The sequence below is a fragment of the Candidozyma auris genome, chromosome 4 (genome assembly GCF_003013715.1).
Source record: "Candidozyma auris chromosome 4, complete sequence".
In the NCBI taxonomy this organism is placed as follows: domain Eukaryota; kingdom Fungi; phylum Ascomycota; class Pichiomycetes; order Serinales; family Metschnikowiaceae; genus Candidozyma; species Candidozyma auris.
The window spans coordinates 521642-545932 of NC_072815.1; the positions used below are offsets into that span (position 1 = coordinate 521642).

Sequence of the window (24291 nt, forward strand, 5' to 3'; positions counted from 1 at the left end):
ATATACTATTGTAAATGAAGTTATTACTTCCTTGAAACGCATACCTCGAGCTGCGTAGCAAAGTCCAGAAGCTGATGGTTTTCGTTGGCGTCGGTGTTTCGAAGCAAATACAACAAGTCGCCAATCGCTTGGTTGAAGACCTCAGTGTATGCGTCCACAATCTGCTTAAACGACGCGGCTCGCGTTCCAATGAGCTCGTCATTCACTTTCAAGTCAACGAATCTTTCGGGCATATCTCTTTTAAATGCAGCAAATTGCCTCTCGTCCATCAACACTAACGACTTTTTGAGCCTGCTCATGTAGTTGTTGATGTGTATCACTACGGTCAAGATATTGTGTAGACACGAAAGGAGTCTCTCATCTGTCACCATTGCGTCACGCAACATATTGTTGAGGTACATTCCGATCTTATCTTTCAATTCCTGAACATCATCGTATCTTTGTTCGACTTGCCTGTGTATGGTTGCCCCTTGCCTGTTACTCATTTCACTGATCTTCTTGTCGAAGACATCGTTCCCGTTGTAGAAAGACTTGAGGAAATTCCTGCCGTTGCTCGAATTTTGATCTGAGACAATTTCCTTGGAAGCATGATGTGTGTACAACTCAAGAACCTTTAAGACATTTCCGAAGTTCTCCTCGACAATGCTATAATTGAAGTATGTTTGGATGGCATTGACAAATCCCTTGACGTTAGCATTAAGAGCTCTGCACTTTCCGATACTATTTTGCACAGAGGGATGAAATCCTCGGTACCTCCAAACGGTTGAGAAATTGATTTCTTTCCAAGTTCTATCCGTGGCCATATTTGCGAATTTCAAAATCATCTGTAGCTTGAAAAGTAGCTGATACTCAAAAATGTAGTTGTCAGCAATAATAAGATTAATTGGGAATGGAAGGTCCATGTCGATATTAACACTTGCAATTGTATATTGATCAACTGAATCAACTTCGTGCAGTGACTTAGGTACGTCTGATCCAGACAGTGATGTTTGACGCCGTGATAATGATCGGCTGACTATTCTCTTTATGGCGTCAGAGGCAGACTCTGTATCTCTCATCTTTTCATCAGCGTCAAAAGATTCAATGGCAATGATTTCCTGCGCAAGTTCGTAAAAATTATTTCTATCAACGCTGAAGTTTTTGCACTGAGGTATGATATCTGAGATAGACGCATCTTCTTCTAGCGGTTTCTGACTAAGAAAGATTTTATTGTAAAGACGCTGGATTCTTGCTGTAGGGGCCGAATGTTTGTCTCTGGAAAGATCGTGGAACGCCGATGCAAGAAATTTGTCAATTGCAAAGGATTTGTTCAAGAGGAAAGTCTCATGGAGGTCGTTTATGAGAGTTTGTAGCTGATAGCCTTCTAGTAGAAGCCTCAAGAACAATTTGTTCGCTAGTTTGTACCTGTGTATGATTTTTAAATGGAGGTCAGGCGCAAACAAGCTCTCGATGGGTTGCATTGAAAGTCTAGCAAAATCCGGAAGACTTCTGAAACTCACTATACCACTGCATTGGCGGATGATGTTGAGGTATTTTCCAGTCGCCAAAATCTTGTGCTGAATATCTTTGTTTAGTAGCTGATCAGGAACTCCATCGAGCTTGATGACATAAAGCTCACTCCAGTACTTTTCCATATCCGAGTAAAAAATATTCGTGGGCAAATCATTTTTCTTAATGAGAAACTCTCCAAATAGATCATCAAACTGACCTTCCGTTAGCCAGTCGTTGAGAAGCGAGACATACTCCATGGATATAGAATCGAACAATCTTGTGAGAAAATGGAATGCCTCGGAGTCCCCCTTAAACGCATTAATCCTCTCAGTGACGATGTGCAACACCACGCCTCCCTTACACACGGTGAATTTGTTGGTATCAGTCGAAGCGCTTATAGATCCCGTCATTGCCAAGTCTTGCCTGACAAACTCGAGAAACGAGTTGAAACTTGGGGACTCTGTCCGTTCTTCCGATTTCATGTGGATAGTGTTAGCAATCTCATAAAGGTGAGCCATTCTGTTCGCCACACGCTGCATTATTATATTATCCATCTCTGTCACTGGAATTGGGGATATCTTAAATTGTGTTTCGAAGTCCAACACTAGCCGCTGGTACTCTTTCATAAACATCCGAATCTCATAACATAATCTCTGGTTCACTCTTCCCAACTGTGGATGATCATAAATTTGGACAAAGTTATTGAGTCCAGAGTACCACTTGCCATACGTTGCTAGCTTCTTGGTTATGCTCTTCAATGATACATCCAAGTGCCTGGCAGTTTTATAGTCAGGCCCACGAATTCTGTCCTGAACCCGAGTAGAGTCATACTTTTCACTATACCGAACGTAATTGCCTTCATATCCGAGCAAAATCGAAAGGAGATCATTGGCGATGAGGGTCTCCTGGGTTCTCACATTTGGTATCTCGGTCAATGAACGAGGCTTCACAGCCAGAGCGTAGACAGGAACCTTCACGTTTGAAGCCAAATAGCTAGGGTTCAGAAGTTTCACTGTGAGCGCTGGAACTCCTGTCGATGAGCTCATCCGCACTGTGGAGGTTTTGTTGTGATGAGATCAATGTATGTGTTTTGATTTTATCACGAACGCGAATTTTATGTAGTAGTAGGCTGCGAAAACTCCAACCCGCACGCTAAAGACGAGACGTACTATTAAATGGCCGGATGATACTAAAAATCATCGACTTCATCCTCAAAGTCGAATTCTTCTAGAGCTTTCTCGGCTTCTTCTTGTACTTGTCGAAGCCCGCTTATCTCCTCCAAGTAGCTCTTGTCATTCAAGCACCTCTTGACAAACTCCCACTTCTCTCCATTATATCCCTCTACAACAGCTTTTGAGCAGGCACTGCAATGCTTGTAAGCAGGTGCCCAAAGCTTTGACTGGTGGAATGTGTTGAGGTTGCCTCTTATTTGGTGGGGAACTTCTCCAAACTTAGTGCTGTCCCCTGCAGGTGCATGCTGTTTTTTGGGATTCTGCAAAATCGATACAAGAAGCTCTACTGCAATAGATGAGGCCATCAAGGCTCCACCTGGACGTGTCACAGTGCACATCTGGTCCAAAGTTCTGTCCAGAAGGGAGTCACTTGGTGCAACCACGTCGTTACAGTAATAGCAGCCCAAGCGATTCTCTGTACTAAGTGAAGCGTGTCTCATGACAAGATAAGAGTCGAACCCAAGAGCAGCATTGATAACAATCTTATCATGTGCCAATCCCATCACTGTGGGGAGCCAGCGAGACTCCCGAGAGTCCATGAGCAAAAATATCACATCGTGCTCACCAAAAAGCTCATCAAGCTTATTGTAGTTCTCTTCCATATTGGATCCTTCTGTGACAGGGTGCCCAATCATAGGAACTGTCATATTATACCCCTTGGAAGAAACCGAAGGGTAAATCTCTTTGAGGGCTGCGCTAGCACGTTCGGCTTTGGGGGCTCCTTGTCTACCATCGCTGAAGCAGTCTTTGAAAGCAAAAAGAGGCTGTCTAACTGGATTTGAGTATGATACACGGCCGTTATCCACGAAAGTAACATTTCGGATACCCCAGCCGAGGAGCGCTCTCGCCACATAGCTACCAAGGGTGCCAGCACCCAAAAGTAGCACCTTTTGCTCTTTGATGATATCAAGATCGAGCTGGGGCGCCACCCTCCACTTCATGAGGCGCAAATTTAGATCTACTGCCTGTTCGGCAAGTTGCAGTGGGTTTATAAGCGACCCCAAGTCGGCCAATTTGGGCCCAAGCTTGCCCTGAACCGTTCTTTCCCACCCGGTCACTTTAGGTGCCTCTTTTATGTCAAAACCTTCGTCTAAAGCCAACTTGAGCGTTTGAGACAGACCATTGTTGCGGTAAACCAAAAGCTTGATGCATTTGTGACCCTTAAGGGCAAGGTAGTAGAGCCAATTCCTGAGCTGAACCAGAGGCCAGTTATCTGGATTAAGGCAAGTGTCCACATAAACAAACATCGAAGAGTCTAAACTGCTGTTGAAGGCCACAATCTCGTCTCCCTGGACCGAGAGAAATGTCGAAGGTTTCTTCTTGAGGTACTCTTCGATCTGAAGTTCGTACTCGTTATTGTTCGTCAGCTCGATCAACAGCCAGCGTGAGTGGAGCAAGGGAAAGGCTAGCCAGTAGTAGTATTTGTACTTTTTCAAATCAGCAAACGCCAATAAGTAGAACTTTTCCGTAAATCCCTTATCGCTCTGTTCCATCTCCTTTCTCAACACCTCTCCCCACAGCTTGAGCGAACTCAACTTGTCAAACAGCTTGAACTCCTCGATGGTATTAACATTGAGCAATTCCCCAGCGACAGTATTTGTGGTCTCGCTATCTTCAGGCTCTTCAAAACTCGTGTAGTCAAGATTGATGATCGGCTTATCGTTAAACTTGTTGAGATGTAAAGGCAGCGTCATGAACCCCAGGATCGGGCGAGGGGCAGAGTCGAGCTTATAGTCATTGAGCTTGCGGTCCGAGAGCTCTGTGAAGAACGAAGATTCCACAAAGGACTGAAGGGGCGTATATCTTAAGGCCATTTCCAAGGGAGGTGTCTGATAAGAATGTGATGTACTAGAGTACTAAATAGCGCGCGAGATAAAGTATGGGGAAACTGTGGAGGCGTTGGAGAGAAGAGCTTAATTGAAGATATTGGTAGATTTATTAAATGCAGTGATTTCGGTGCATGAATAGAGTTGCCTTGATTGCCATTATCCATTTGATGGATTCTGTCTCTTTCTTCATCGTCTAATGGCATCTATTACTCAAACTTCGATTTGGCTGCGAACTGTATTGACGCATCATTCATTATTCTACGAAATCTGTAGATCATTTAGCTACTTATTCTTGAGCTTCCTTTACACCACACGTTCAAATCCTGGTCGAGCTCTATTAAGTAGCCCCTTTGCTTTCGCTCAATCCTATGACCTATGACCTATGACCTGTGACCCATACCCGATAAAAAGTTTATTCCAATGTCATGCCGTCGATCTCGTCCAACAACTCATCAATTCCAATCTCTGGCGCATCGTCGTCGTCCATGTCGTCCATCTCGTTCTCCGTCTCCTCGGGCTGCGGCTCGTTGCCAGCCTTGTATAAGTTGATGGTCTGCCTCAACTCCTGGTCCTCTTCCAACTCCTGCAAGAACAACTCATAGTCTCTTTCGGCACGCTCTTGTTCCTGCTTGGCTTGTCTTGAGTCGTCGTTGGCCACAATGTCGTTGTGCTCGCGAGCCATTCTCTTCAACTTCCATTGTCTGTTCTTGGATTTCTTGGACTTTCTCGTGTAGTGCTTCTTGATCAACACGACCTCGGGGGTGTTGTCTGTGTCCAATGAGTCCCAAAGGTCAGAATTGATATTGGTGTTGGTGAGGTAGTAGCCGAGACACAGGTCACCGGGATGCAAAATCCCACCGAGGTGGGAACGAACGTAAAATGAGTGGTCGTTCACGCCCAAGTCGCTGGCTCTGCAAACAGTGATGTCTGCAAGAACATTTTTGCCTTTAACGTCACCGGTGGGCTCAACATCCAACACAACAAACTCCACAAGCTGGGTCACATCCAAAAGCGATGGGAAGGGAGCTCTCCAAAAAATGTTCGACGGAAGATCGGCTGTCTGAAGGGTATTGGGGTCCAAAAACTGGATAGAGTTTGTCACTTTTGAGCAAATGACAAGACGAGTGATGTTTCCGAGCTGATGAGCAAGCTTCTTGGGGAGAACCACCAAGTCGTCACGACAGATGGGGGCAATGTCCACGGAGAAAGTAAACTTGTAACTAGACAGGCCCGACTGGGTGTCTATACTGATGAGTTTCTCGGATCTTTTCGATTTTATCGGGGCCACAGCACTCAAGAAGTCCACCATCTTCATTGCATGGTTTCTTTGCGAGTAAAAAAAATCTAGACCATCCTTGGTTTCTTGGATCGAAATGGTATCCACATGGGCGTTATGCTTCAAGATCAACTGCTCCAAGTATAAAAATGTTCTTTTGTGGGAGACTTTCTGTCTGATTTGCACAGCAGCTCTCCAAGTGTTGGCGGTATACGACTTGGCACAATCGGGACATTGCATGGCAATCACCACGTATTCGACTTCAAACGTCTGCTGCACAATAGTATTTTGCAATGCTTCCCCCTGAACGGTCAACTTGATTCTGATTCTCCTCGAGTGTGGCTCTGTCCATATGAATGAGGCATCGATCAACCTCACCTTATTCAACCCTTTAAGTCTCCTGAGACAAATTGCCAAAAGCTCTCTCGACTCCAATTGCGCACGGATCCACTGGCCAGGCGGCTGCAAAAACCTCTCGCAGTTTCTGCAAAAAGAAATATTGGCTTCTCTGGGGATTCCCTCTGTGATATCGACATTGAGCTTGATACAGTCGTAACACATCACAAGCCCCAGCAGGCCGTCCATGGGTACACCACAGTTACAGCAGAGAACTGTGGCCACGGGACCTGAGTCCTGGGTTTGTAGAGGGGCGTATCCAGACATGATGAAGTGGTACTAAATGAGGATTACTAAGAGGTGGAATGAGATGAGCAGCGAAAAAAGAGTAATGGTAGATAGAGAAAGTGACTCCTGCACCCGTACACCAGCTTCTCCCAGGGTCTGGTCAGGTCCCCACAACAAGTCAATCAAAAACCTATCAAAGAGCAGAATCTAAGACGGCTTCTGAACACTGAGCTTGATGCAAGCCCTGTGTCTTTGTTTTCAACGGTAGCAGAGGTCGGAGTCCTTAGATAAGGATAGTCTTATTTTCGCGGGACTCAACGGCTGCAATTAGCAGAATGAGATGGCTAAACGTTCCATTAGAATGTTTTTCTGGGCCAGTCAAGGGTTCAAATCAGTTTTACTGCTCAAAAGCCACTTCTTTTGAATTGAGTTTTTCTGCTGATGTTGTGGAGACCTGGATCCATGCTGAGAAGGCACGTTAATGGGGCTGACATGACAAAAAATATAAAAAGGTAATGATGAATTAATGGCAACTATTAAGGGAGGGATCTATCATGTGCTCCAGATGCGGTGGTGATTTACTACTGATTATGAGTTATGTAGTAGTAGCATTGAGCATTGTAGGATGCGGAGTCTCCAAATTTTGCAGCAGCCTGCACACACCACCAACACATCAAGAAACTCACATAAACTACTGTAAACTTCACCAGAGCCTCATGGTAGACAGAAAACGTGGAACCGCGCCGTCAAGCGAAACGTCCACTAGAAAATTCCGCAAAGGGGCACATGCTGAACGTATAAGGCGAGAGGAAGAGGCAGAACGCAATTCCAAGGAGGCGTCGGAGAAGGAAAAAGACGAGGAGGAGGTGAGGGTCAAGACAGAGGAGGATGAGCTCGAGGCGGACGGAATCGAAGATGACGAAGCCGAAAAAGACGCATCCTTCGTTGACTCCGGTGATAAAAGTGAAGAAAGTGGCGAGGAAGAAAATGGGAAGGATGGGGATGTCAAGACGGATGAGAATGGGCAACATGACGAGCACAAAAACGACAACGATGACGGAGAGGAGGCCGACGATGATAATGACAACGAAATTGACAATGAAAACGAAAACGAAAACGAAAACGAAAACGATGGTGGCGACGAGGATGATGAGGATGAGGAAGAGAAAAGACGAATCACTACATTTAATTTCGACGGGGTAGAGTACTCCTTTAAAGAAAGGCCGTCTGTGCTCGAGGAAAGAGACGGCAAGATAGAGTTTCGTGTGGTGAACAACGACAATACGAAGGAAAACCTTATAGTACTCACGGGACTTAAAAACATCTTTCAAAAGCAATTGCCAAAGATGCCTCGTGAGTATATTCTGCGATTGGTCTATGACAGATCGCATTTATCTATGGCTGTCGTGAGAAAACCTCTTACTGTTGTCGGAGGAATTACTTATAGACCTTTCGACAAGCGTGAGTTTGCTGAGATTGTGTTCTGTGCCATTTCATCCACCGAACAGGTTCGTGGTTATGGTGCCCACTTGATGAATCACCTCAAAGACTACGTCCGTGCTACGTCTCCAGTGAAGTATTTCCTTACCTATGCAGATAATTATGCCATTGGGTACTTCAAGAAGCAGGGCTTCACCAAAGAAATTACTCTAGATAAGCTGGTGTGGATGGGCTACATCAAAGATTATGAAGGTGGTACTCTAATGCAGTGCTCTATGCTCCCAAATAGACTAAGATATCTTGACCTGGCGAAAATCTTACTTTTGCAAAAAGCAGCTATAGAAAGGAAAATCAAGATGCGTTCCAAATCCCACGTGGTACGTCCTGGTCTCAGAGTGTTTAAAAATGCCGGACCTAATTTCAAACTCCAAGCAAAGGACATTCCGGGTCTTCTAGAAAGCGGATGGCTGGAGGAAATGGACAAGATAGCACAAAAACCGAAGAGGGGCCCACATTACAACTTCATGATGACACTTCTCCAGGAGTTGACCAACCACCCATCTGCTTGGCCATTCGCTGTTCCGGTTAACAAAGAAGAAGTTGGAGATTATTATGATGTCATCAAGGAGCCCATGGATCTCAGCACCATGGAGCTGAAGCTCGAAAACGATAAGTACGAGTCATTTGAGCAGTTCCTATACGATTGTCGCTTAATCTTCAACAATTGCAGATCCTACAACGCTGAAACTACCACCTATTACAAAAATGCCACAAAACTCGAGAAATTTCTTAACAAGAAGATCAAAGAGAGCGCTGATTACTCGCACTACTTGGACTAGATTTTTGCAACTAACGGTTTTCATGGTTGTGGTGTGCACATAGTGGATGGCTAGCTCTAGTTGCCGAGCGACCAAAGCTGATTAACTGACCTGTCTCCATCCATTGAATCATTTAAAACATAAAAATGGTAACTTTATACTCAAACAAGGAGTCTTCTGACGTGGCTAAGGCCGTTGGTGACTACATCATCAAGATTCAAGACGAATCCATACAGAAGGCTGGAGTTTTCAAGGTTGCGGTATCTGGCGGATCGTTGGGAAAGGTGTTGAAAGCAGCCTTGATCGATGATCCAGAACTCTCCAAGAGAGTCAAGTGGGATAAATGGGAAGTCTTCTTCAGTGATGAAAGAATTGTTCCTTTGGACCACGCTGAGTCAAACTATGGTCTCTTCGACGAGAAAGTTCTCCTGAGCTTGCCTGCTGGGTCCCCTAAACCAAAAGTGCACACCATCGATGCTTCTTTAATAACTGGTTCTGATGGTCAAACTGAAGGCTCTGATAATGCCAAGGACGAGGCCATTGCCGAAGAGTACGGCAAGCTCTTTGCCAACGATGCCCATCTCGACTTGATTCTTTTGGGTTGTGGCCCTGACGGACACACATGCTCATTGTTCCCGGGGCATCCTTTGCTCAAAGAAAACAAAGCCCTCGTTGCGTTGATTAAAGATTCTCCAAAGCCTCCACCAAGAAGAATCACCATCACATTCCCAGTGTTGTCTCAGGCAGGCAACATTGCCTTCGTTGCAGAGGGTGAAGGGAAGGCCCCCGCGATTGATGAGATCTTCAACAAGCCAGAGTCTCAGTTGCCTTGTAAATTCGTGAACGACCTCAACGTTCCTGTGACATGGTTTGTCAATGACGCCGCCCTCAAGAACGTGAATGTGACTCCATCAAAGTATTAAGGCAGCAAGGCACATAGCGCTCACGGACATCTAATATACATTTATATACATATATCATATAAAATTCACACCAAATGGCCAAGGTGTAAAATAAATCTAACGTTTTTTTCGGCTGCTTCGATTTGCTCGTGCTTTCTGGTGGAACCCGAATTCGGGCGTATATTGCACCTTTTCGCACCGAGTTATCTATTACCAACAAGTAGTCACCAATGGGTAAGTACGCATCGAACCACCCGAACCAATCACTTACTAATTCACAGGCTTAGGCGTTGCATTATGGCTATGTCCCAAAAAAAATCTGGGGCTCCTGGACAAGTTGCTGACCCTTATGGGTTCGTTGAATACAGTGTTCCCCGGACTGCCGCCACGGTTCGACCCCCACATCACCATCTCCACCAATTTGGCCGTTGATTTGGACAACCCGAAAGACGATGTCAGCAAGATTCTATCTCTGTGTGCGTCTGCATTGTCCGTTCTTCCAAAGTCCCCTCAACACGAGCACTGGATCCGCTTGGGTAGGGTGAACAGCCAGCGAAAGTACTTCCAGAAATTATATTTCCAAGTGCTCGAGGATCCCACGCTAGTCTCGTTCGCTCGTATAGTGCAAGAGATCTTTGTGTTATTGCCAGCGAAAGTCGACGCTGAGCACAAGGCCAAGAACCCACACTTGTATCATAAGGACCACAGCGGGAATTTAGTGAGACGAAGGCCACTGACTAAGTCGAAAAAAGCAGAGGCGCCTCAGGAAGTTGAGGTGGATATGAGAAAGTTGCAGCAGGAGCTGGCTCAACAGGCAGCTGAGTGGGCTGTGAGAGAGTACATGCCACATTTATCTCTAGTGTACAGCGATCTCCACCCCATTGACAACGCCTTGTGGCACACTATTCGCCTGCGTGTGCTGGACTACTTGGGCATTGACAATTGTGACCTGGACGAGTGGAATAGGACGGGTAATGGGATCTCGTGGGATGGTGGAGTCTTGAAGTTGGTCCTCTGTGAGGGTGACGTCAACGACTGGGTGGTGCTAGGGTCTGTGGATGTATAGTTCCATACTGCTTGGATGAATGAGCTGCCTTCTAAATTGGTTGTGCTATAGCGATGCTGCTCCTGGAACTTGGTTACCCGAACGCTCTCTTTGGGCTATTTCATTTGTCTCGCTAACCAGGAATGCCTATTGGTCTACAAGTCCTAATGTAATCCAGATCTGTATTTACTATCAATAATTGTTATATATATCAAATGGTGAGACCTTCTTGAGTGAACTCGAGCTACATCAATCCTCTTGAATTTTCCTCCCATGGCTTTTTAAATAATCTGCGGCTTCTTGCCCTTACTTAGAACCTCAGTTTGCAGCCATAAAAGCCCATCTTCCAAGTGTGGTGGTTTTTTTTCGTTTTTCCATTCATTTAAGATACAAGTAGAATAATATTCAGCTTTTTCATGCTTTTACACAGAAATTCGAATTTTGACATCCGGTTTAATCTACTGTGGCTTCGATGGCTCCACGAAAGTAGCTAACTTACAGGCACTATTACTCTACAATTGCGAAAAGAGAGCACTTGTTGTGCAACGTAATGACCACCAAAAATCGAAATCTGCATAACAACATCGAAAAACAACCTAACAGAAAACAATTCGATTCAAACCACATACTCTAACAATTTCAAGACAACAAGCTTCATTTGGAGTCTCATCACCGGGTCCCTCATAAATGGCTCCAACTTCTGCTATTCGCGCTGTTTACCAATTCACATCTTCGTTGCACCATGACCGTGTCGCCGTCCAAATTAGCCCTCAAGGGGTCGTCGAAAGTCGTGGTGGACTTCTTCGAGTTTGCAATTCATAGCATACTCTTCCAAAGAGGCATTTACCCGCCTGAGGATTTCATAACCGTGAGAAAATACGACTTGCCTATGCTTGTCAGCTGTGATAACGATGTCAAAGACTATATCAGCAATATCATGAGCCAGCTCAGGAAATGGATATACGGAGGCAGGCTACTGAAGCTTGTTTTGGTGATAATGAACAAGGCTACCACCGAGCCGGTTGAGAGATGGGTGTTTTCGGTTGATATCCAGAGTGAGGGCGACGGAGACGTTAGCGAGAAACCAAAAGAACAAATGCAGAGGGAGATTCAGGCAATCTTCCGTCAAATCACGGCATCAGTATCGTATTTGCCTTTCTTGAACGATGAAGAGTATACATTCAATGTCTTGGTGTACACGGATCCTAGCTACGATAGTAGAAGAATACCTAGCGAGTGGGCAGACACTCAAGGTGATGGGAAATTGATTGTGGGTGAAGCAGACTCGGTCAATTTCTCTTCATTTAGTACAAGCAATCACCAGGTAGGTACCTCGGTAAGCTACAAGCTCGGTTGATCTTGTGAGCTAGATACTTCGTTGAAAAATTAGCATTAGGATGCATGTATTATACATAAGGTACATAGGGGGTTTCAACATTAACTCATTGAGTTTCCTGATACTCAGACTGTTTGATATTTTCCTTATCTCTACTGGCGTCTTCCTTTTCCTGTTTCTGATTAGCTTCGATTTCCTCTCTAACTTCCTCATTTTTGATCTCCTCGTTCTCAATTTGCTGCTCATCTGTTTGCTTTTCCTCATTTTCTCCTTCCCTTTCCTCAGCGATTTCTTGATCTTTGAGTTTGGTCTCTAATAAACCATCATTCTTGTGTTCTCGTGACAGATCGGGACGAGGATGTCCTCTATCCTTTTCTTGTTCTTCCTTATCTCTTTGTTGCTGCTGCTTCTGTTGCTTGTTTTGTGGTCGCAACACTGCAAACTCCGAGTCGAATCTTTTTCTCTTGTTACTGATTATAAAGCGAGCTGCGCCTTTAGAGGCCACTGAGTAGTCCCACTTTCTGAGGTACGAGTCCTGTCTGAGCAAGGTCGTAGAAGAGGCGCTCTGCTCACTCAATACTTTCAAGTCATTGAAGCGAGATTTGAGGTCCATGAATTTGAAAATCTGCTCTTTTCCAGTCTCAGGATCCACCGGTGGAAGATATTCGTTGAGAATCAGGAACTTCATTTGATGCACGTAGTAATCCAAAATATAAACAATACCTTCATTTAGAAGAGTCTCTGGACACCTGAACATGCCCATGGAGTCAATTTTCTCTAAGATGTCGCTGATATTTTCGGTGGCCGTATCGCTCAGTCCATGCTTCACCTTCATGCCTTTGGGAGCCAAATTGAGCGACACAATTATAATAGCTAAAGCAATGCAATGTGGAGGGATGACCAAACAAAGTGGTGTTGACATGATATCGAAAGAAACAAGCCACCCGAATAGCGTCAAGCTATAGTCAAGCCCCAATTCTTTGGAAAACAGAGTCACCAAGTAATCCACGGAAGGCGAGTTTGCCGCTCCATTTAAGAAGTCAAATTTGAGTACCTGAAGGAGCTTGAATTCCAAGCTCATGATAACTTTCCTTTGCAATTCCACTAGAGGCATCAGCGCACCATTGGCCCTGTTCACCACTTTGGCATCCTGGTCAATGTCTCGAAGCTTGTTGGCCACCAGCTGCATATCTCTGAGTTTCTTGATGCAATCCTCGTGTTTTGTTGCCAAAAAAAGACTAGTGTATCCGACTAAGAACGGGTCCTTCTCAAGCTCACTGAGGGAGTCGTTTTCTGGGTTTTGATCCTCTGGCTCCTCAAACATGTTGAAAAGGTAATATCGAGAGTAGTAGTTCATGGCGGTGGCAAGGACTCTCAACGGAAATTTCATCGCTTTTACAACTTGGAATAAGAGCTGGAAAATCTGGTGCTTGCGCTGATTATATGCTATTTTCTTGTTATCTGGGATTGTATTCGAATGAAGGTAGGAAAGCTCCGCAAGGGTGAAAAAAGGTCTTGACACCTGAAGAAGAGTAGGCACTTCTGCACTATTTTTGGCGTTTGCCTGAGTTTCAGGCATCTTTCGCTTGTCGACCATTGCTTCTTACCTGAAAATGCTAGTCTTTTTAGCATCTCAGTATTGGATGTGGTGCACGGGTGTAAATCTGGACCATAAGCTTCGATGAAGAAGTAATCCACGTTCTTGTACACCCAATTCGAGCCATTGACCAAAAAGGGTTAAAGGATTGGCATATGATAGTCTACAGAATTGTAAAGATAGCTTTATTGAAAACACACTGCTGTTGGAGCAAATACTAAACAAGACTAGCCGTTTAGGCAGTGAAGGACAAGGAGACACCCAACTTGTGAACAGGCTCAGCCAACTTCAAAGCGTCGAAGGAGGCACCCAAGCCCAATCTCACGCCAGGTCTCAATTCCTGAGAGTAGGCCAAAGCAGTCAAACCGGAGTCGGCAACCTTAGCCTTGACGAAAGCAGACGAGTCCAAGTGGTACTTAGTGGCGAACTCCACGTTGACGTTGGAGCTCTTGACAGAATCCCAGGTGGCCTTGGCACCAGCCTCAACCAAAGGAGACACCTTGTGGTAGTAGGCAGCGGTAAACACAGACAAGTTCTGGGTGGAGGTGACAGCCACAGTGTACAATGGGTTGGCGTAGCCCACACCAACAGAGTACTTGTTGAGCTTGGCAGAGGCAATGTCGTAGCCCAACTCAGCACCGGCGGTGAAGCCATCGTGGGCGACAGTCAAGTCAGCGGTAGCGACAGGTCCCTTGAGCAAGTCAAAGAACAATCTGGCATTGACGGCAGACTGCTGGTAGAAGAAGTTCAACTTGGCGTTCTTGGAGCCGTTTGGCACGACAGATGTGTCCAACTCACCCTTGAGACCAGGAGTCAACAACTCAGACAACTCAAACTTGGTGGACAAGGTGTTGGCGTTGTTCCAGCCCTGGGTCAAGGTCAAGCCAGTGGCCTTGTCGGCGTACTTGGCCTCGACAGATGCGGCAATGGCATTGTCCTTGACGGTCTTGCCCTTGACGGTGAAAGCGACGCCGTTAGGAGCGGTGGACTTGACGTCGACGGCAGCGGAGTTCAAGTGGAAGAAGTCCTTGTTGAGCAAGTCAGAAGAGGACTTTTGGATATCGGAGAACGCAACTGGGGCCATGATGAATAAGGATAGTTAAGGAAGCTGTAGTTGGTGTTTGTTGGAGAGTGCGAAAAAACGTGGTTGAAGTCGCATGGGGCCCACCAAATATTTATATGTTGAGCTGCCTGCCTGCGAATAGGCTGCTTGCCTGCCATATACCGTTGGGGAAAACGAGGGAAAAAAAAAGAGTGAGGAGTGGGCTCCTCGCATTTAGTGCGCGCCAGGATCTAAACAGATCGGGACCCGGACACTCCGGCTACCACAGTATGGGGTGACGTTCTGAAGGGAACAAAGAAAGAGACGGAGAAAGAGGAATAAGAATAGAATCGCGGAATAGAAAAAATGGCGATCCTGCTCCCTTAATAGGCGGGCCTTTTTTTTTGAGGCTTCATCCTTTGGGTCTCGGTGTTTGGGTAGTGCACGTGCTGTGGCACCAAAACAGGCCACGGCGTGACGAGTTGGGGACGGGCCCCCACCGGTCACTGGTAGCGTTTGCAGATACATTTCCGCTAACTTTTAGAATTTGCTTGCCTGCTCACTTGTTACTCACTTGTGTTACGTTTGGGGAAGGTGGGGTGATATCGCTTGACACATTGCAAGACACACTTGGAATTATCTGGGGTGCGTCTGAAGAAGGAAATGGAAGTAGAAGGTAGGCAAGTGAGTTGTCTTGACACTACGCTGGGAAATGGGAAAAGTGAGTTTGAGAAATTGAGCTGGATTTGTGGATTCGTGGGAAGTTTTTTCTTTTTTTTTTGTGTTGTGAATTTAGACTGGTGATTTCTTGAGTCGGTGTCTGCCCGGTCGCTTCGGCTGGCGTTCTTTTCGCAGCCATTTCTATAGAGACGAGAGCCACAGCAAAAACACCCACGGTAGCGAGGAACTGGGCTGAAGTATGGCAAGGAATGAGCACAATTACTGCAATTGCGCATGCTAGAAAACAAACTTCAACAACAAAAAAAACATAAAGAGGAATTCTTTGCCCCCTTACTCAATACTGCTCCGCATGGTTGACTCTGTTCACATTCAAGCCACTCTCAACAACAAGCCCATGAGCTTGGACACAGATTCATCGACTGGATCAGCTTTTTCTTTGGAACAACATTGTTGACATCCAAATTCACCTCAATTTCTTTCTCTTCCTTTCACACTCTCCGTTGGTTGGTTCTCCTTCTTTGTAGTGCACACCTTGCGCAGCCAAACGGAATTCTACTGGGTGCCAGGTTTTACACTTCTTCTGATGCCCCCCATCAAGTTCTGTTTCGTCAACACATCGTCCATTCTCGTGGAATGCCTTCAGAAAGCCATTGCAGAGGTGTCTCCACATTTGCCCTCGTCAGTGACGATCACTGTCGCTCAGCAGCTGCTTCAGCAGTTCTTCCAAGCTAAGGAGCCAGATCCTACAACCATAGTCACTCCAGCGAACTCCTTCTCGTTTATGGGAGGTGGTTTCGATAAAGCCGTAATCAATTGCCTCGCTCTGGATTCCAGCACAGAAAAAATCTTGGAAGAATCTATTCAGAACCATGTTCTTGGGATCAACCAAGGTTTCCTTCCCCCTGCGCTGGCCCACACAATAGATATGAGAGGATGCTCTTACTTCAGAGGCTCCTTAGCTGATGCAAAAGGAGTGACGTCCATCATTGAAGTTCCTACCATGGAAGTGCCTAGTCCGATCATTCACGATCGGGTGTTCTATTGTACATGGGCGTTGCTCGAGAAGCTAGCGTCTGAGAATGTCGAAACAGTGATTTTGCCTGCTTTCGGAGCAGGGTTTGGTGGAGTCCCGCCTGGAACATGCGCAAGGCTCATGGTTGGGGCCATAGTCTTATGGTACATGCCAGCGCCTTCCCCATTGGCACGTTCTTCTGCGGTGCTTTTGTACCTTCGAAGGAAGTATCTGAAATTTGGCAAACCCTCAGATATCAAGAAGATTGAAGCCTACTACACGGACTCAGGAAAGAAGCTGTTTACTGAAACTGGCAAGGAGTCCCAGCACTGGCCACTTCCTTGGAAACGATTCATCGAGGGCCTAACTTTCATGGGGCACTGAGAGCAAGAGGCGACAGAAACAGGTTGCGAGGTGAAAGTATTAGGCCTGGGACAAGTTGCAAAAAGTCCAAATATGGTTTTGCCGACTTCGATACCCTCTGTTGTCAACTTATCTGAGTGCATAAATAAAGGCTGCGAAATATCACCACGCGTCTTTATGACTTCCACTCGCTACAAGTACACCCTAGGGTTCATTTACTGCCCCAAAACCTCGCAAGTCCTTTTTCTCAACAGACAGAAACTGCCATGGATGGGGCGCTGGAACGGTGTTGGCGGGAAGCTTGACGCTGGTGAGTCACCTCTAGAATGTATCATTAGAGAGACCAAAGAAGAGACGGGACTAGACGTGCCTCTGTACAAGGACAAGGGGGTATTGCGGTGGGTGAAAGATGACATTGATCTTGGAGGCGTTCACTTGTTTGTAGGGGAGGTTTCACCAGATTTCGTGGCGGCTTACAAGACTCCCAGGTGTTTCTGCCATGAGGGCGTGCTTGACTGGAAGAAAGTCGATTGGTTGTTACATAAGGACAACACAGGTATTGTGGATAACATCAAAATCATTTTGGAAAGCTTGTTGACTCTGGATGAACGGAACGTTTGGATTGCAGAGTACAAGGAGGGCGTTTTATTTCGCTGTGAGTCACTAGGGCCATGCATTTAGATTATTGCATTACACTCTTGAATTTACGTATTTCAATGTATCACCCAATATTCTATTAATGTAGATTTTACACAGTGTGCAATTTTACGTCGTCCAAAGTCTGGCAGTACCATCAGCACCGGCACTGAACAACCACGCCTCCTTCGGATGCCATACCAAGTCCAACACACCTATGCTAGAAACAATTTTGTGTCCGGTCAACTTCTTCAAGGGCACCAACAATGGGTTGGTCATGTAGTCATCGTAAACTGTGCTGTGGAAAACGTGGATAGTACCATCGTCTGAGGCAGAGGCAAACAAGGGCATCTTACCCTTGTGGAACTTGATGGAACGCACGGCTTTCTCGTGGTACCGTAACGTCTTGTACGGCGTAGCTGCCAAGTCCAAGTCGTGCCACAATACTCGCTTGTCGTACGACGATGCTAGAAGGTGGTCACCTCTGGGGTGAAGGTCGATACCCGAAAGCATACGGGCACCTGGCAACAATTTTTTGACAAGCTGTTGCTGGGCCAAGTCGTAGATACGAATGGTTCGCTGAGAGCTGACAAAAAGCTGTGGCTTGAACGGGTGGAAGCGTGCGTCCATGATTATACCCTTGGATTTACGGAATGGGGACTGTGACAAGTGCTTGGACAACTGGTGGATAAGAACGGCAGTATTCTTCGCTTCCGGTGACACCGTGACAAAATAGTCACCCTTTCTGTGCCACGAGAGCTTTTTGATAGGCTTTTTGCACTCCACAATGGCCGCAACGCCCTCTTGCGATTGGGTAGCGTTAGGAGTATACCACTTGGCAACGTCCTTCTTTGGCTCCTGGCCCTCGCTCTTGCCGCCGCTCTCATCGTCCGAGTTCACGTTGATATCCGCGTCCTTGCGCTTGTTACCAAAGGTATCATATCCCCAACCAGCTTCGATCTTGACTCTGGCGTTATTCTCGAAGTCAAAGCCGAACACTGGGGGCACCAAGAGATATATTCTCTCGGCCGCGGCAACCGCTAGGATAGCAGTGGTGGGCTCAGGGTGCCACTCCAAAGCATCTATTCTGTCTTCAGGGTTTTCATCGAGGTCAATCACCTGGTACTTGTAAACTTGTCTTCCTGTAAGGACCTCCCACACTCTCACCGAACCATCATCGGAACCTGTAGCCAACCACAAGCCTTGCGGGTCGATCGAAAGGGTTCTGATTCTTGCTGTGTGGCCTTGGTAAACTGTGGAGCACCGTATTGGGAAAGGACGCAAATCTTTGGGAGAAGGCAATTCTGGAATCAACGAATCAGGGTCGATATTCAACTTGTTGTGGCGAACACGTGGAGCCAAGTACAAGTCCAAACATCTTTCAAAGCGCTCACGGATGCCATTCTGATAACCAGGGACTTTACGCAAGGAGCCATATTTCTGAGGCATGAACTCTCTTTCTGAAGGGTCCGATTCAAGCCACTTCTGTTTCTCCTCTTCGTCAAAGAGATACTCCTCCGGTGGATTGTAAGATTCCTCGTGCGTTGGTGGAGGCAACTTTGGTGCCTTCAAGTTCATGACATGATTATTCTCAGGGTCTTCGTTCTCCCACAAGTCGAAGTTGTCCTGGTCCTCCTCAGCTTTAGCCTTGGCGGCTTCTGGCGACAAAATCTTGCCCAGACGAATAGCACGCACGATCTTCATCACACGCTTGGCTTCGTGACGGGAAGGTTGGAAACGAGACTTGGGCTCGGGCACACCAGTAAGTGGCATGACCTCGGTCTTAGAGGTGAACCATTCAATTGTAGGCTCGTATGGGTTTATAGACTCATCTGTCAGTTCCTGGTTCTGGATCTTGTGGATCAACTCCAACTCTTCGTCAGTCAACTTCAATGACTGACCAGTATTTTGGTCCAAAAGACCCGTCCAGCCCTCTGGCAAATCGATCTGTTCCAAGAGCTGCTCCAACGCAGAACCCTTGGCGGGACGCATGATACGCTTACCGTTGATATCGTAGCCAATGTGAGGCATTTCCTCGTAGGCCGAAATTGGAATATTACCTATCGTGTTGTAGTTCTCAGCATCGGAATCGTCAGAATCGTAACTGGGCTCGATCTCTGGTTTGAGGACTCTAGGACGTCCGTCTGAGTACTTTGTAACAATCTCTCCCTTGTCCTCATCTTCGATAGTGTGAAGCTTGACTCCACTGAGTTTGTCTGTAATAGCAGAGGAAGTGGAAACAGCATCACTTTCAGACTCTGACCCGGACTCCTCATCTTCATCATCTTCATCATCTTCGTCATCTTCATCACCCTCATCACCCTCTTCTTCTGCAAGAAGCCTGTTGAGCTCAGCCTCACTGTCACTTTCTTCATCCTGTTCTTCATCCTTTTCTTCATCGCCCTTCTCGTTCTCTTCTAGTTCCTCACTCTCATCATCTTCCTCCTCATCAGATTCCTCCATAGTTAAAATGCCATTCATGTTGAGCTCATCGCCATGCTCTTCAGCGTCAACATCGGTATTTTTTCTTTTCTTACCATTGAACACTGGAGCTTGAGCCACGCCAGTATCACTGGTTTTTTTCCCTTTGGCCATATCTATTGCAGAAACTCAAGTGCTGATAGCTAAAAAAAAATCAATCACCTTTCATCCCATCTCATCAAATGTACTGCACGCGATACAACCACTATCAACCCTGCAACCAACACTCTGCTTCCATAAATTGTACATGAACTCAATATATAAGATCAATGCTATTAATCAAAAAGAGCTAGAGAACAATGTCTCAGATGAAGCTTCCTGGCACGCAGACTATAGCGATACCTCGTACATATATATAGGGAATCTTCATGAGGCTATTGAGGAGAAGGATTTGGTGACGATCTTCTCGCAGTGGGGAAATCCGACTCATGTCAACTTGATCAAGGACAGAGAATCTGGAAAACTGCGTGGCTTTGCGTATTTGAAGTATGAGGACCAGCGCTCTTGTGTGCTTGCAGTTGATAACTTCAACGGAGTGCTCATATATGAGAAACCGTTGAAAGTAGACCATACATACTTTCAATTGCGAGAAGGACAAGAAGAGGACGACTTTGCAGTGGATTATAGTGAGGTCATGAAAGAGCAACCCAAGATTGAGGCTCCAAAGAAGAGAAAGACAGAGAGGAAGGAGATTGAGGCTGCGAAGGATTTACCATCGACGAGTTCTGTGTTTGTTGCCGATGATGACGATTTCAACGACCCCATGGCAGACATGCTCAAACGGACGTTCGAGGAGAAAGATGACAAGGAACATAACTCAAAGCATCGCAACAAGAAAAGAAAAAGTAGGTCAAGAGAAGACCAAAAGACTGAGGATGCAAAGGGTGCTGCCTGAGTTTGGATGGCCACTTCGCTACCTCTGTGAGTCAACTGTTTATTGTATCTCTACTTTACATGTGTGATGGATGATGCAGAAGTTCTATCTAATTTCTGAGGCTCATTTCATTTACGTCTTCTTGAGCTTTCAGGCAAGGCGTAGCTCTTATAATATGCAAAGAACTTTGCCTTCGCCTGCAACGAAAGGTCCTCACCAATGAGAGGCATGCCATTATCGGGGAACACTTCTCTCGCAATCTTCATCGAGTACTGCTTCAGGTCAGTATGAGGCACAATCTTCGCCTTCACGAACACCTTGCCGGTAAGCAACTTGCATAGGTACTGAAACTTAGAAACATTGGGTATTGGCAAGGTGATGTATTTGGGGTACATTCTGAGGACAATCGTCAGGTACGAGAATCCAGGTAGCAGAAGCAATTGATCGCGTATGCTGTTATTGAACGGGAGAATGGCTTTGTTGTTTGAAGGGGTCTCTTCAGGAAACAAAATCACTAGCTTTTCCGCTAGACTCTTATAGTCTCTCAATTCTTTGCCTGGCATTGCAGCATCTGGCTCCAAAAAAGGAACGGTGTAAAACTGCCAAAAGGTCAATGCAAACACTTTAGATCCTCTTGGAATCAACACAACAATATCGTTGATTGACTTCACCGATGACATGACATACAAAACCAAAACGTCAATCGGTGATACGAAATTTGCAACCACGAGCTGGTTCTTCGCGGGCCTTTTGCGGTCAATTTCGTCAGTTTTTGTTTTTCTCACTCCTTCAACCAGCAAATCAATATCAGAGACACCAAAGATGAATCGGAGAATGACCAGAAGCGAAGCTTTTGGTGCAAAAAATGATAATGCGTACATGATGTATAATGCTGGCAACTTGACAGCTATAAACAAAGGATTCATGAGGAATTTTTTCATGGGCAGCTGAACGCCCTCCTCGGGCATGAACGGAGAAATTCCAGTGCCCTTGTCTCTCCAATTTGAAAACTTCTCCATTCAGTATTGATAGTAGCACTTGAGAGAATCTGGAGACCACTTCTTGTGAAGAGTTGCACGTGCTTGCTTTGCACGCGACGGTAACCACGTGATGGAGACTTCACTGGCTTCGTATTTCGGTGGCAACAAGGGCACCAGTGGCGGGAGGTGTTTTGCAGGCCATTTTGAAGAGCAACAAAGCCGCATAACCCCTATTCAAAAATTTTGTTGGTCATGCTTCTGGGTGCAATATCTTGTGATGTGTTTACTGGCGCACCTGCGTGCTCTCATTTACACAGGTAGCCAGACACAGGGAGAGGTGGCTGCTAAAAGTTGGAAATCGACACAAACGACATACTTTGATTTTCATTTGACAACAATCCATTTATAAATTGTGCTGATTTTAGGCAAGCCATCTATATCATGCTTAGTGTAACCCGCAACAAGTCTATGACCTCCGCTGACGTTAGGCTCGGTGATGACTGGGAAAACATCGTATTGTCAAACTTGGAACTGTCTAAGATAGGAAATAGAGTGCTTGCCAGCCATTAGAACAGATAGATTCAGATTCAACTACAATAGCATTTCATGTAACATTATTGACCACATACTAATATACACAGCAAGACAGCCCGTGCTGCTTGCGATATAATACTCTGAGAAAAATCAATTTTCCAGCACTTACAACTCTTGGGAAGCATTCGAGGTAGCCTTCTTGGTTGGCAACAACGACTGGTGGATGTTTGGCAACACACCACCCTGGGCAATGGTGACATGGCCCAACAACTTGTTCAACTCCTCATCGTTTCTGATGGCCAACTGCAAGTGTCTTGGGATGATTCTCGACTTCTTGTTGTCTCTGGCAGCGTTACCAGCCAACTCCAAGATTTCGGCAGCCAAGTACTCCAACACAGAGGTCAAGTACACTGGGGCACCGGAACCGACTCTCTGGGCGTAGTTACCCTTTCTCAACAATCTGTGGACTCTTCCCACTGGGAAGGTCAAACCAGCCTTAGCGGATCTGGAAGTGGATGCTTTCTCAGAGGAACCTGCTTTACCTTTGCCACCGGACATTATTGATAGTTAAATTTGTTTGATTAGATGAAGAAGAAAGATAGAATGGAGATGTGCGAGCACTTGCTTATATATGCAAGGACCTACCAACGAAGTTCAAGGTTGCAAAGGGCGCGCAGTGCTGCAAAGTGCTCAGGGAGAGAGCAGGCGACCTGGAGGCGAGTGCGCGAGGAGCGGACAGAGAGTTACGCCAGGATGACGGTAAATGTGAGCACGAAGCGAGCAGAGGGTCGCGCCAGCGAGTGTTTGGAGCCATTCACTTGGGCAGCGAAAAATCTATGGAGCCTGGGCCTCAGAAACTTGGGGCCTGGGCTAGGTGCAGAAAATGGGCTTGCTGAGGTCAATTGAGGCTGCTCATTGAATTAGTAGCGTTTTATTTTTTGGTTTTGGAAATTTTCAACTGGTGACGCTGACATTGGTACACTTTGTCACATTATCCGTTGTTTCCTTCACGTCTTTGCATCCACGACTTCGTGTTTGGCAATGTCTCACTTGTCTCACTGTACACCATGGGAGATTCCCGTCACGGTTTGTTTGTTTTGTCGGTGAATCGCTCGCTCGTTCTCTTCGATGCCAGATGTATTCTCTGTCATGGCTGCGAAATCCCAATTAGGCAATAATGTCGTCGCATGGTCAGCACCAGAGGCCCACACGAAAACGTCACAACCCTCTTCAATCAGTGTGAAACTTGGTAGCCCTGCTCCTATTAGTCCCTTTATTTTATTATTATACCGACACTCTATGTTCCTTGTCAATTGCGCGAGTTCAACCGACCTTCGCTGAGGCATCCACGACATTGTCGCGGTAACGGTTTCTCTCTCTTCATCACTTCCTCTTCCCTCATCGTGCTCACAATTACACCCAAGGCGCGCTCTCCTCGCACTCACTCTCCTCGCCGCTCCTCGCTCGCCTTATTCTTCCTCAACCCAACCTGCACCTGGAGTGGCGCCCCCAGGAATAATCCCAACTATATATGAAGGGAGCTTCGCAATCTTGCAAACACTTTCTTTTTCATCCCACATCAACTAAATCTATCAACCATGGCACCAAAAGCAGAGAAGAAACCAGCCTCCAAGGCCCCAGCCGAGAAGAAGCCAGCCGCCAAGAAGACCGCCTCTTCTGGTGAGCCAAAGAGAAAGACCAAGACCAGAAAGGAGACTTACTCCTCTTACATCTACAAGGTGTTGAAGCAGACCCACCCAGACACTGGTATCTCCCAGAAGGCCATGTCTATCATGAACTCCTTTGTCAACGATATCTTTGAGAGAGTGGCTTCCGAGGCTTCCAAGTTGGCTGCCTACAACAAGAAGTCCACCATCTCCGCTAGAGAAATCCAGACCGCCGTCAGATTGATCTTGCCTGGTGAGTTGGCCAAGCACGCTGTCTCCGAAGGTACCAGAGCTGTCACCAAGTACTCCTCTGCTGCCAACTAAGTTATGCCGCCTATTTTGTTTGCTTCACTGTGTGATAGCACTGGTGCATGACTGGCTGCTCCCAGTGTAATGTATTTGTATATTAGTAATGGAAATGTATTGGACAT

The 24291-nt window shown here is 46.2% G+C and overlaps 16 protein-coding genes across 16 annotated transcripts; 8 read left to right on the forward strand and 8 right to left on the reverse strand. All coding sequences in view use genetic code 12, as the record gives it.

Moving 5' to 3' along the window:
* Positions 1–23: 23 nt before the first annotated feature.
* Positions 24–2537, reverse strand: CJI96_0003919 (uncharacterized protein; the record flags this gene model as incomplete). The annotated part of the gene is made up of 1 exon (XM_029037154.2): positions 24–2537. One exon carries the CDS (start codon positions 2535–2537, stop codon positions 24–26), a length of 2514 nt encoding a protein of 837 aa, XP_028888210.2.
* A 143-nt stretch (positions 2538–2680) lies between these two features.
* APG7 (Apg7p) lies at positions 2681–4537 on the reverse strand (the record flags this gene model as incomplete). Its single annotated transcript, XM_029037155.2, has 1 exon — positions 2681–4537. One exon carries the CDS (start codon positions 4535–4537, stop codon positions 2681–2683), a length of 1857 nt encoding a protein of 618 aa, XP_028888211.2.
* A 427-nt stretch (positions 4538–4964) lies between these two features.
* Positions 4965–6491, reverse strand: NMD3 (ribosome-binding protein NMD3; the record flags this gene model as incomplete). Its single annotated transcript, XM_029037156.2, has 1 exon — positions 4965–6491. The coding sequence occupies one exon, from the start codon at positions 6489–6491 to the stop codon at positions 4965–4967; it is 1527 nt and encodes a 508-aa protein (XP_028888212.2).
* A 677-nt stretch (positions 6492–7168) lies between these two features.
* On the forward strand, positions 7169–8731 carry GCN5 (histone acetyltransferase GCN5; the record flags this gene model as incomplete). The annotated part of the gene is made up of 1 exon (XM_029037157.2): positions 7169–8731. One exon carries the CDS (start codon positions 7169–7171, stop codon positions 8729–8731), a length of 1563 nt encoding a protein of 520 aa, XP_028888213.2.
* Positions 8732–8856: 125 nt separating this feature from the next.
* SOL3 (6-phosphogluconolactonase SOL3) lies at positions 8857–9633 on the forward strand (the record flags this gene model as incomplete). The annotated part of the gene is made up of 1 exon (XM_029037158.1): positions 8857–9633. One exon carries the CDS (start codon positions 8857–8859, stop codon positions 9631–9633), a length of 777 nt encoding a protein of 258 aa, XP_028888214.1.
* A 209-nt stretch (positions 9634–9842) lies between these two features.
* CJI96_0003924 (2',3'-cyclic-nucleotide 3'-phosphodiesterase) lies at positions 9843–10678 on the forward strand (the record flags this gene model as incomplete). The annotated part of the gene is made up of 2 exons (XM_029037159.2): positions 9843–9846; positions 9894–10678. The coding sequence occupies 2 exons, from the start codon at positions 9843–9845 to the stop codon at positions 10676–10678; spliced, it is 789 nt and encodes a 262-aa protein (XP_028888215.1).
* Positions 10679–11399: 721 nt separating this feature from the next.
* MAD2 (spindle checkpoint protein MAD2) lies at positions 11400–12014 on the forward strand (the record flags this gene model as incomplete). The annotated part of the gene is made up of 1 exon (XM_029037160.2): positions 11400–12014. The coding sequence occupies one exon, from the start codon at positions 11400–11402 to the stop codon at positions 12012–12014; it is 615 nt and encodes a 204-aa protein (XP_028888216.1).
* Positions 12015–12099: 85 nt separating this feature from the next.
* Positions 12100–13074, reverse strand: CJI96_0003926 (uncharacterized protein; the record flags this gene model as incomplete). The annotated part of the gene is made up of 1 exon (XM_029037161.2): positions 12100–13074. The coding sequence occupies one exon, from the start codon at positions 13072–13074 to the stop codon at positions 12100–12102; it is 975 nt and encodes a 324-aa protein (XP_028888217.2).
* A 751-nt stretch (positions 13075–13825) lies between these two features.
* POR1 (porin POR1) lies at positions 13826–14674 on the reverse strand (the record flags this gene model as incomplete). Its single annotated transcript, XM_029037162.1, has 1 exon — positions 13826–14674. One exon carries the CDS (start codon positions 14672–14674, stop codon positions 13826–13828), a length of 849 nt encoding a protein of 282 aa, XP_028888218.1.
* A 1222-nt stretch (positions 14675–15896) lies between these two features.
* Positions 15897–16709, forward strand: CJI96_0003928 (putative ADP-ribose 1''-phosphate phosphatase; the record flags this gene model as incomplete). The annotated part of the gene is made up of 1 exon (XM_029037163.2): positions 15897–16709. One exon carries the CDS (start codon positions 15897–15899, stop codon positions 16707–16709), a length of 813 nt encoding a protein of 270 aa, XP_028888219.2.
* A 156-nt stretch (positions 16710–16865) lies between these two features.
* On the forward strand, positions 16866–17369 carry CJI96_0003929 (uncharacterized protein; the record flags this gene model as incomplete). The annotated part of the gene is made up of 1 exon (XM_029037164.1): positions 16866–17369. The coding sequence occupies one exon, from the start codon at positions 16866–16868 to the stop codon at positions 17367–17369; it is 504 nt and encodes a 167-aa protein (XP_028888220.1).
* Positions 17370–17453: 84 nt separating this feature from the next.
* On the reverse strand, positions 17454–19919 carry ERB1 (Erb1p; the record flags this gene model as incomplete). The annotated part of the gene is made up of 1 exon (XM_029037165.2): positions 17454–19919. The coding sequence occupies one exon, from the start codon at positions 19917–19919 to the stop codon at positions 17454–17456; it is 2466 nt and encodes an 821-aa protein (XP_028888221.2).
* A 133-nt stretch (positions 19920–20052) lies between these two features.
* On the forward strand, positions 20053–20700 carry CJI96_0003931 (U2 snRNP complex subunit IST3; the record flags this gene model as incomplete). The annotated part of the gene is made up of 1 exon (XM_029037166.2): positions 20053–20700. One exon carries the CDS (start codon positions 20053–20055, stop codon positions 20698–20700), a length of 648 nt encoding a protein of 215 aa, XP_028888222.2.
* Positions 20701–20807: 107 nt separating this feature from the next.
* CJI96_0003932 (lysophosphatidic acid acyltransferase LOA1) lies at positions 20808–21698 on the reverse strand (the record flags this gene model as incomplete). Its single annotated transcript, XM_029037167.2, has 1 exon — positions 20808–21698. One exon carries the CDS (start codon positions 21696–21698, stop codon positions 20808–20810), a length of 891 nt encoding a protein of 296 aa, XP_028888223.2.
* Positions 21699–22358: 660 nt separating this feature from the next.
* On the reverse strand, positions 22359–22751 carry HTA2 (histone H2A; the record flags this gene model as incomplete). The annotated part of the gene is made up of 1 exon (XM_029037168.2): positions 22359–22751. One exon carries the CDS (start codon positions 22749–22751, stop codon positions 22359–22361), a length of 393 nt encoding a protein of 130 aa, XP_028888224.2.
* Positions 22752–23791: 1040 nt separating this feature from the next.
* Positions 23792–24184, forward strand: CJI96_0003934 (uncharacterized protein; the record flags this gene model as incomplete). The annotated part of the gene is made up of 1 exon (XM_029037169.1): positions 23792–24184. The coding sequence occupies one exon, from the start codon at positions 23792–23794 to the stop codon at positions 24182–24184; it is 393 nt and encodes a 130-aa protein (XP_028888225.1).
* Positions 24185–24291: the final 107 nt, after the last annotated feature.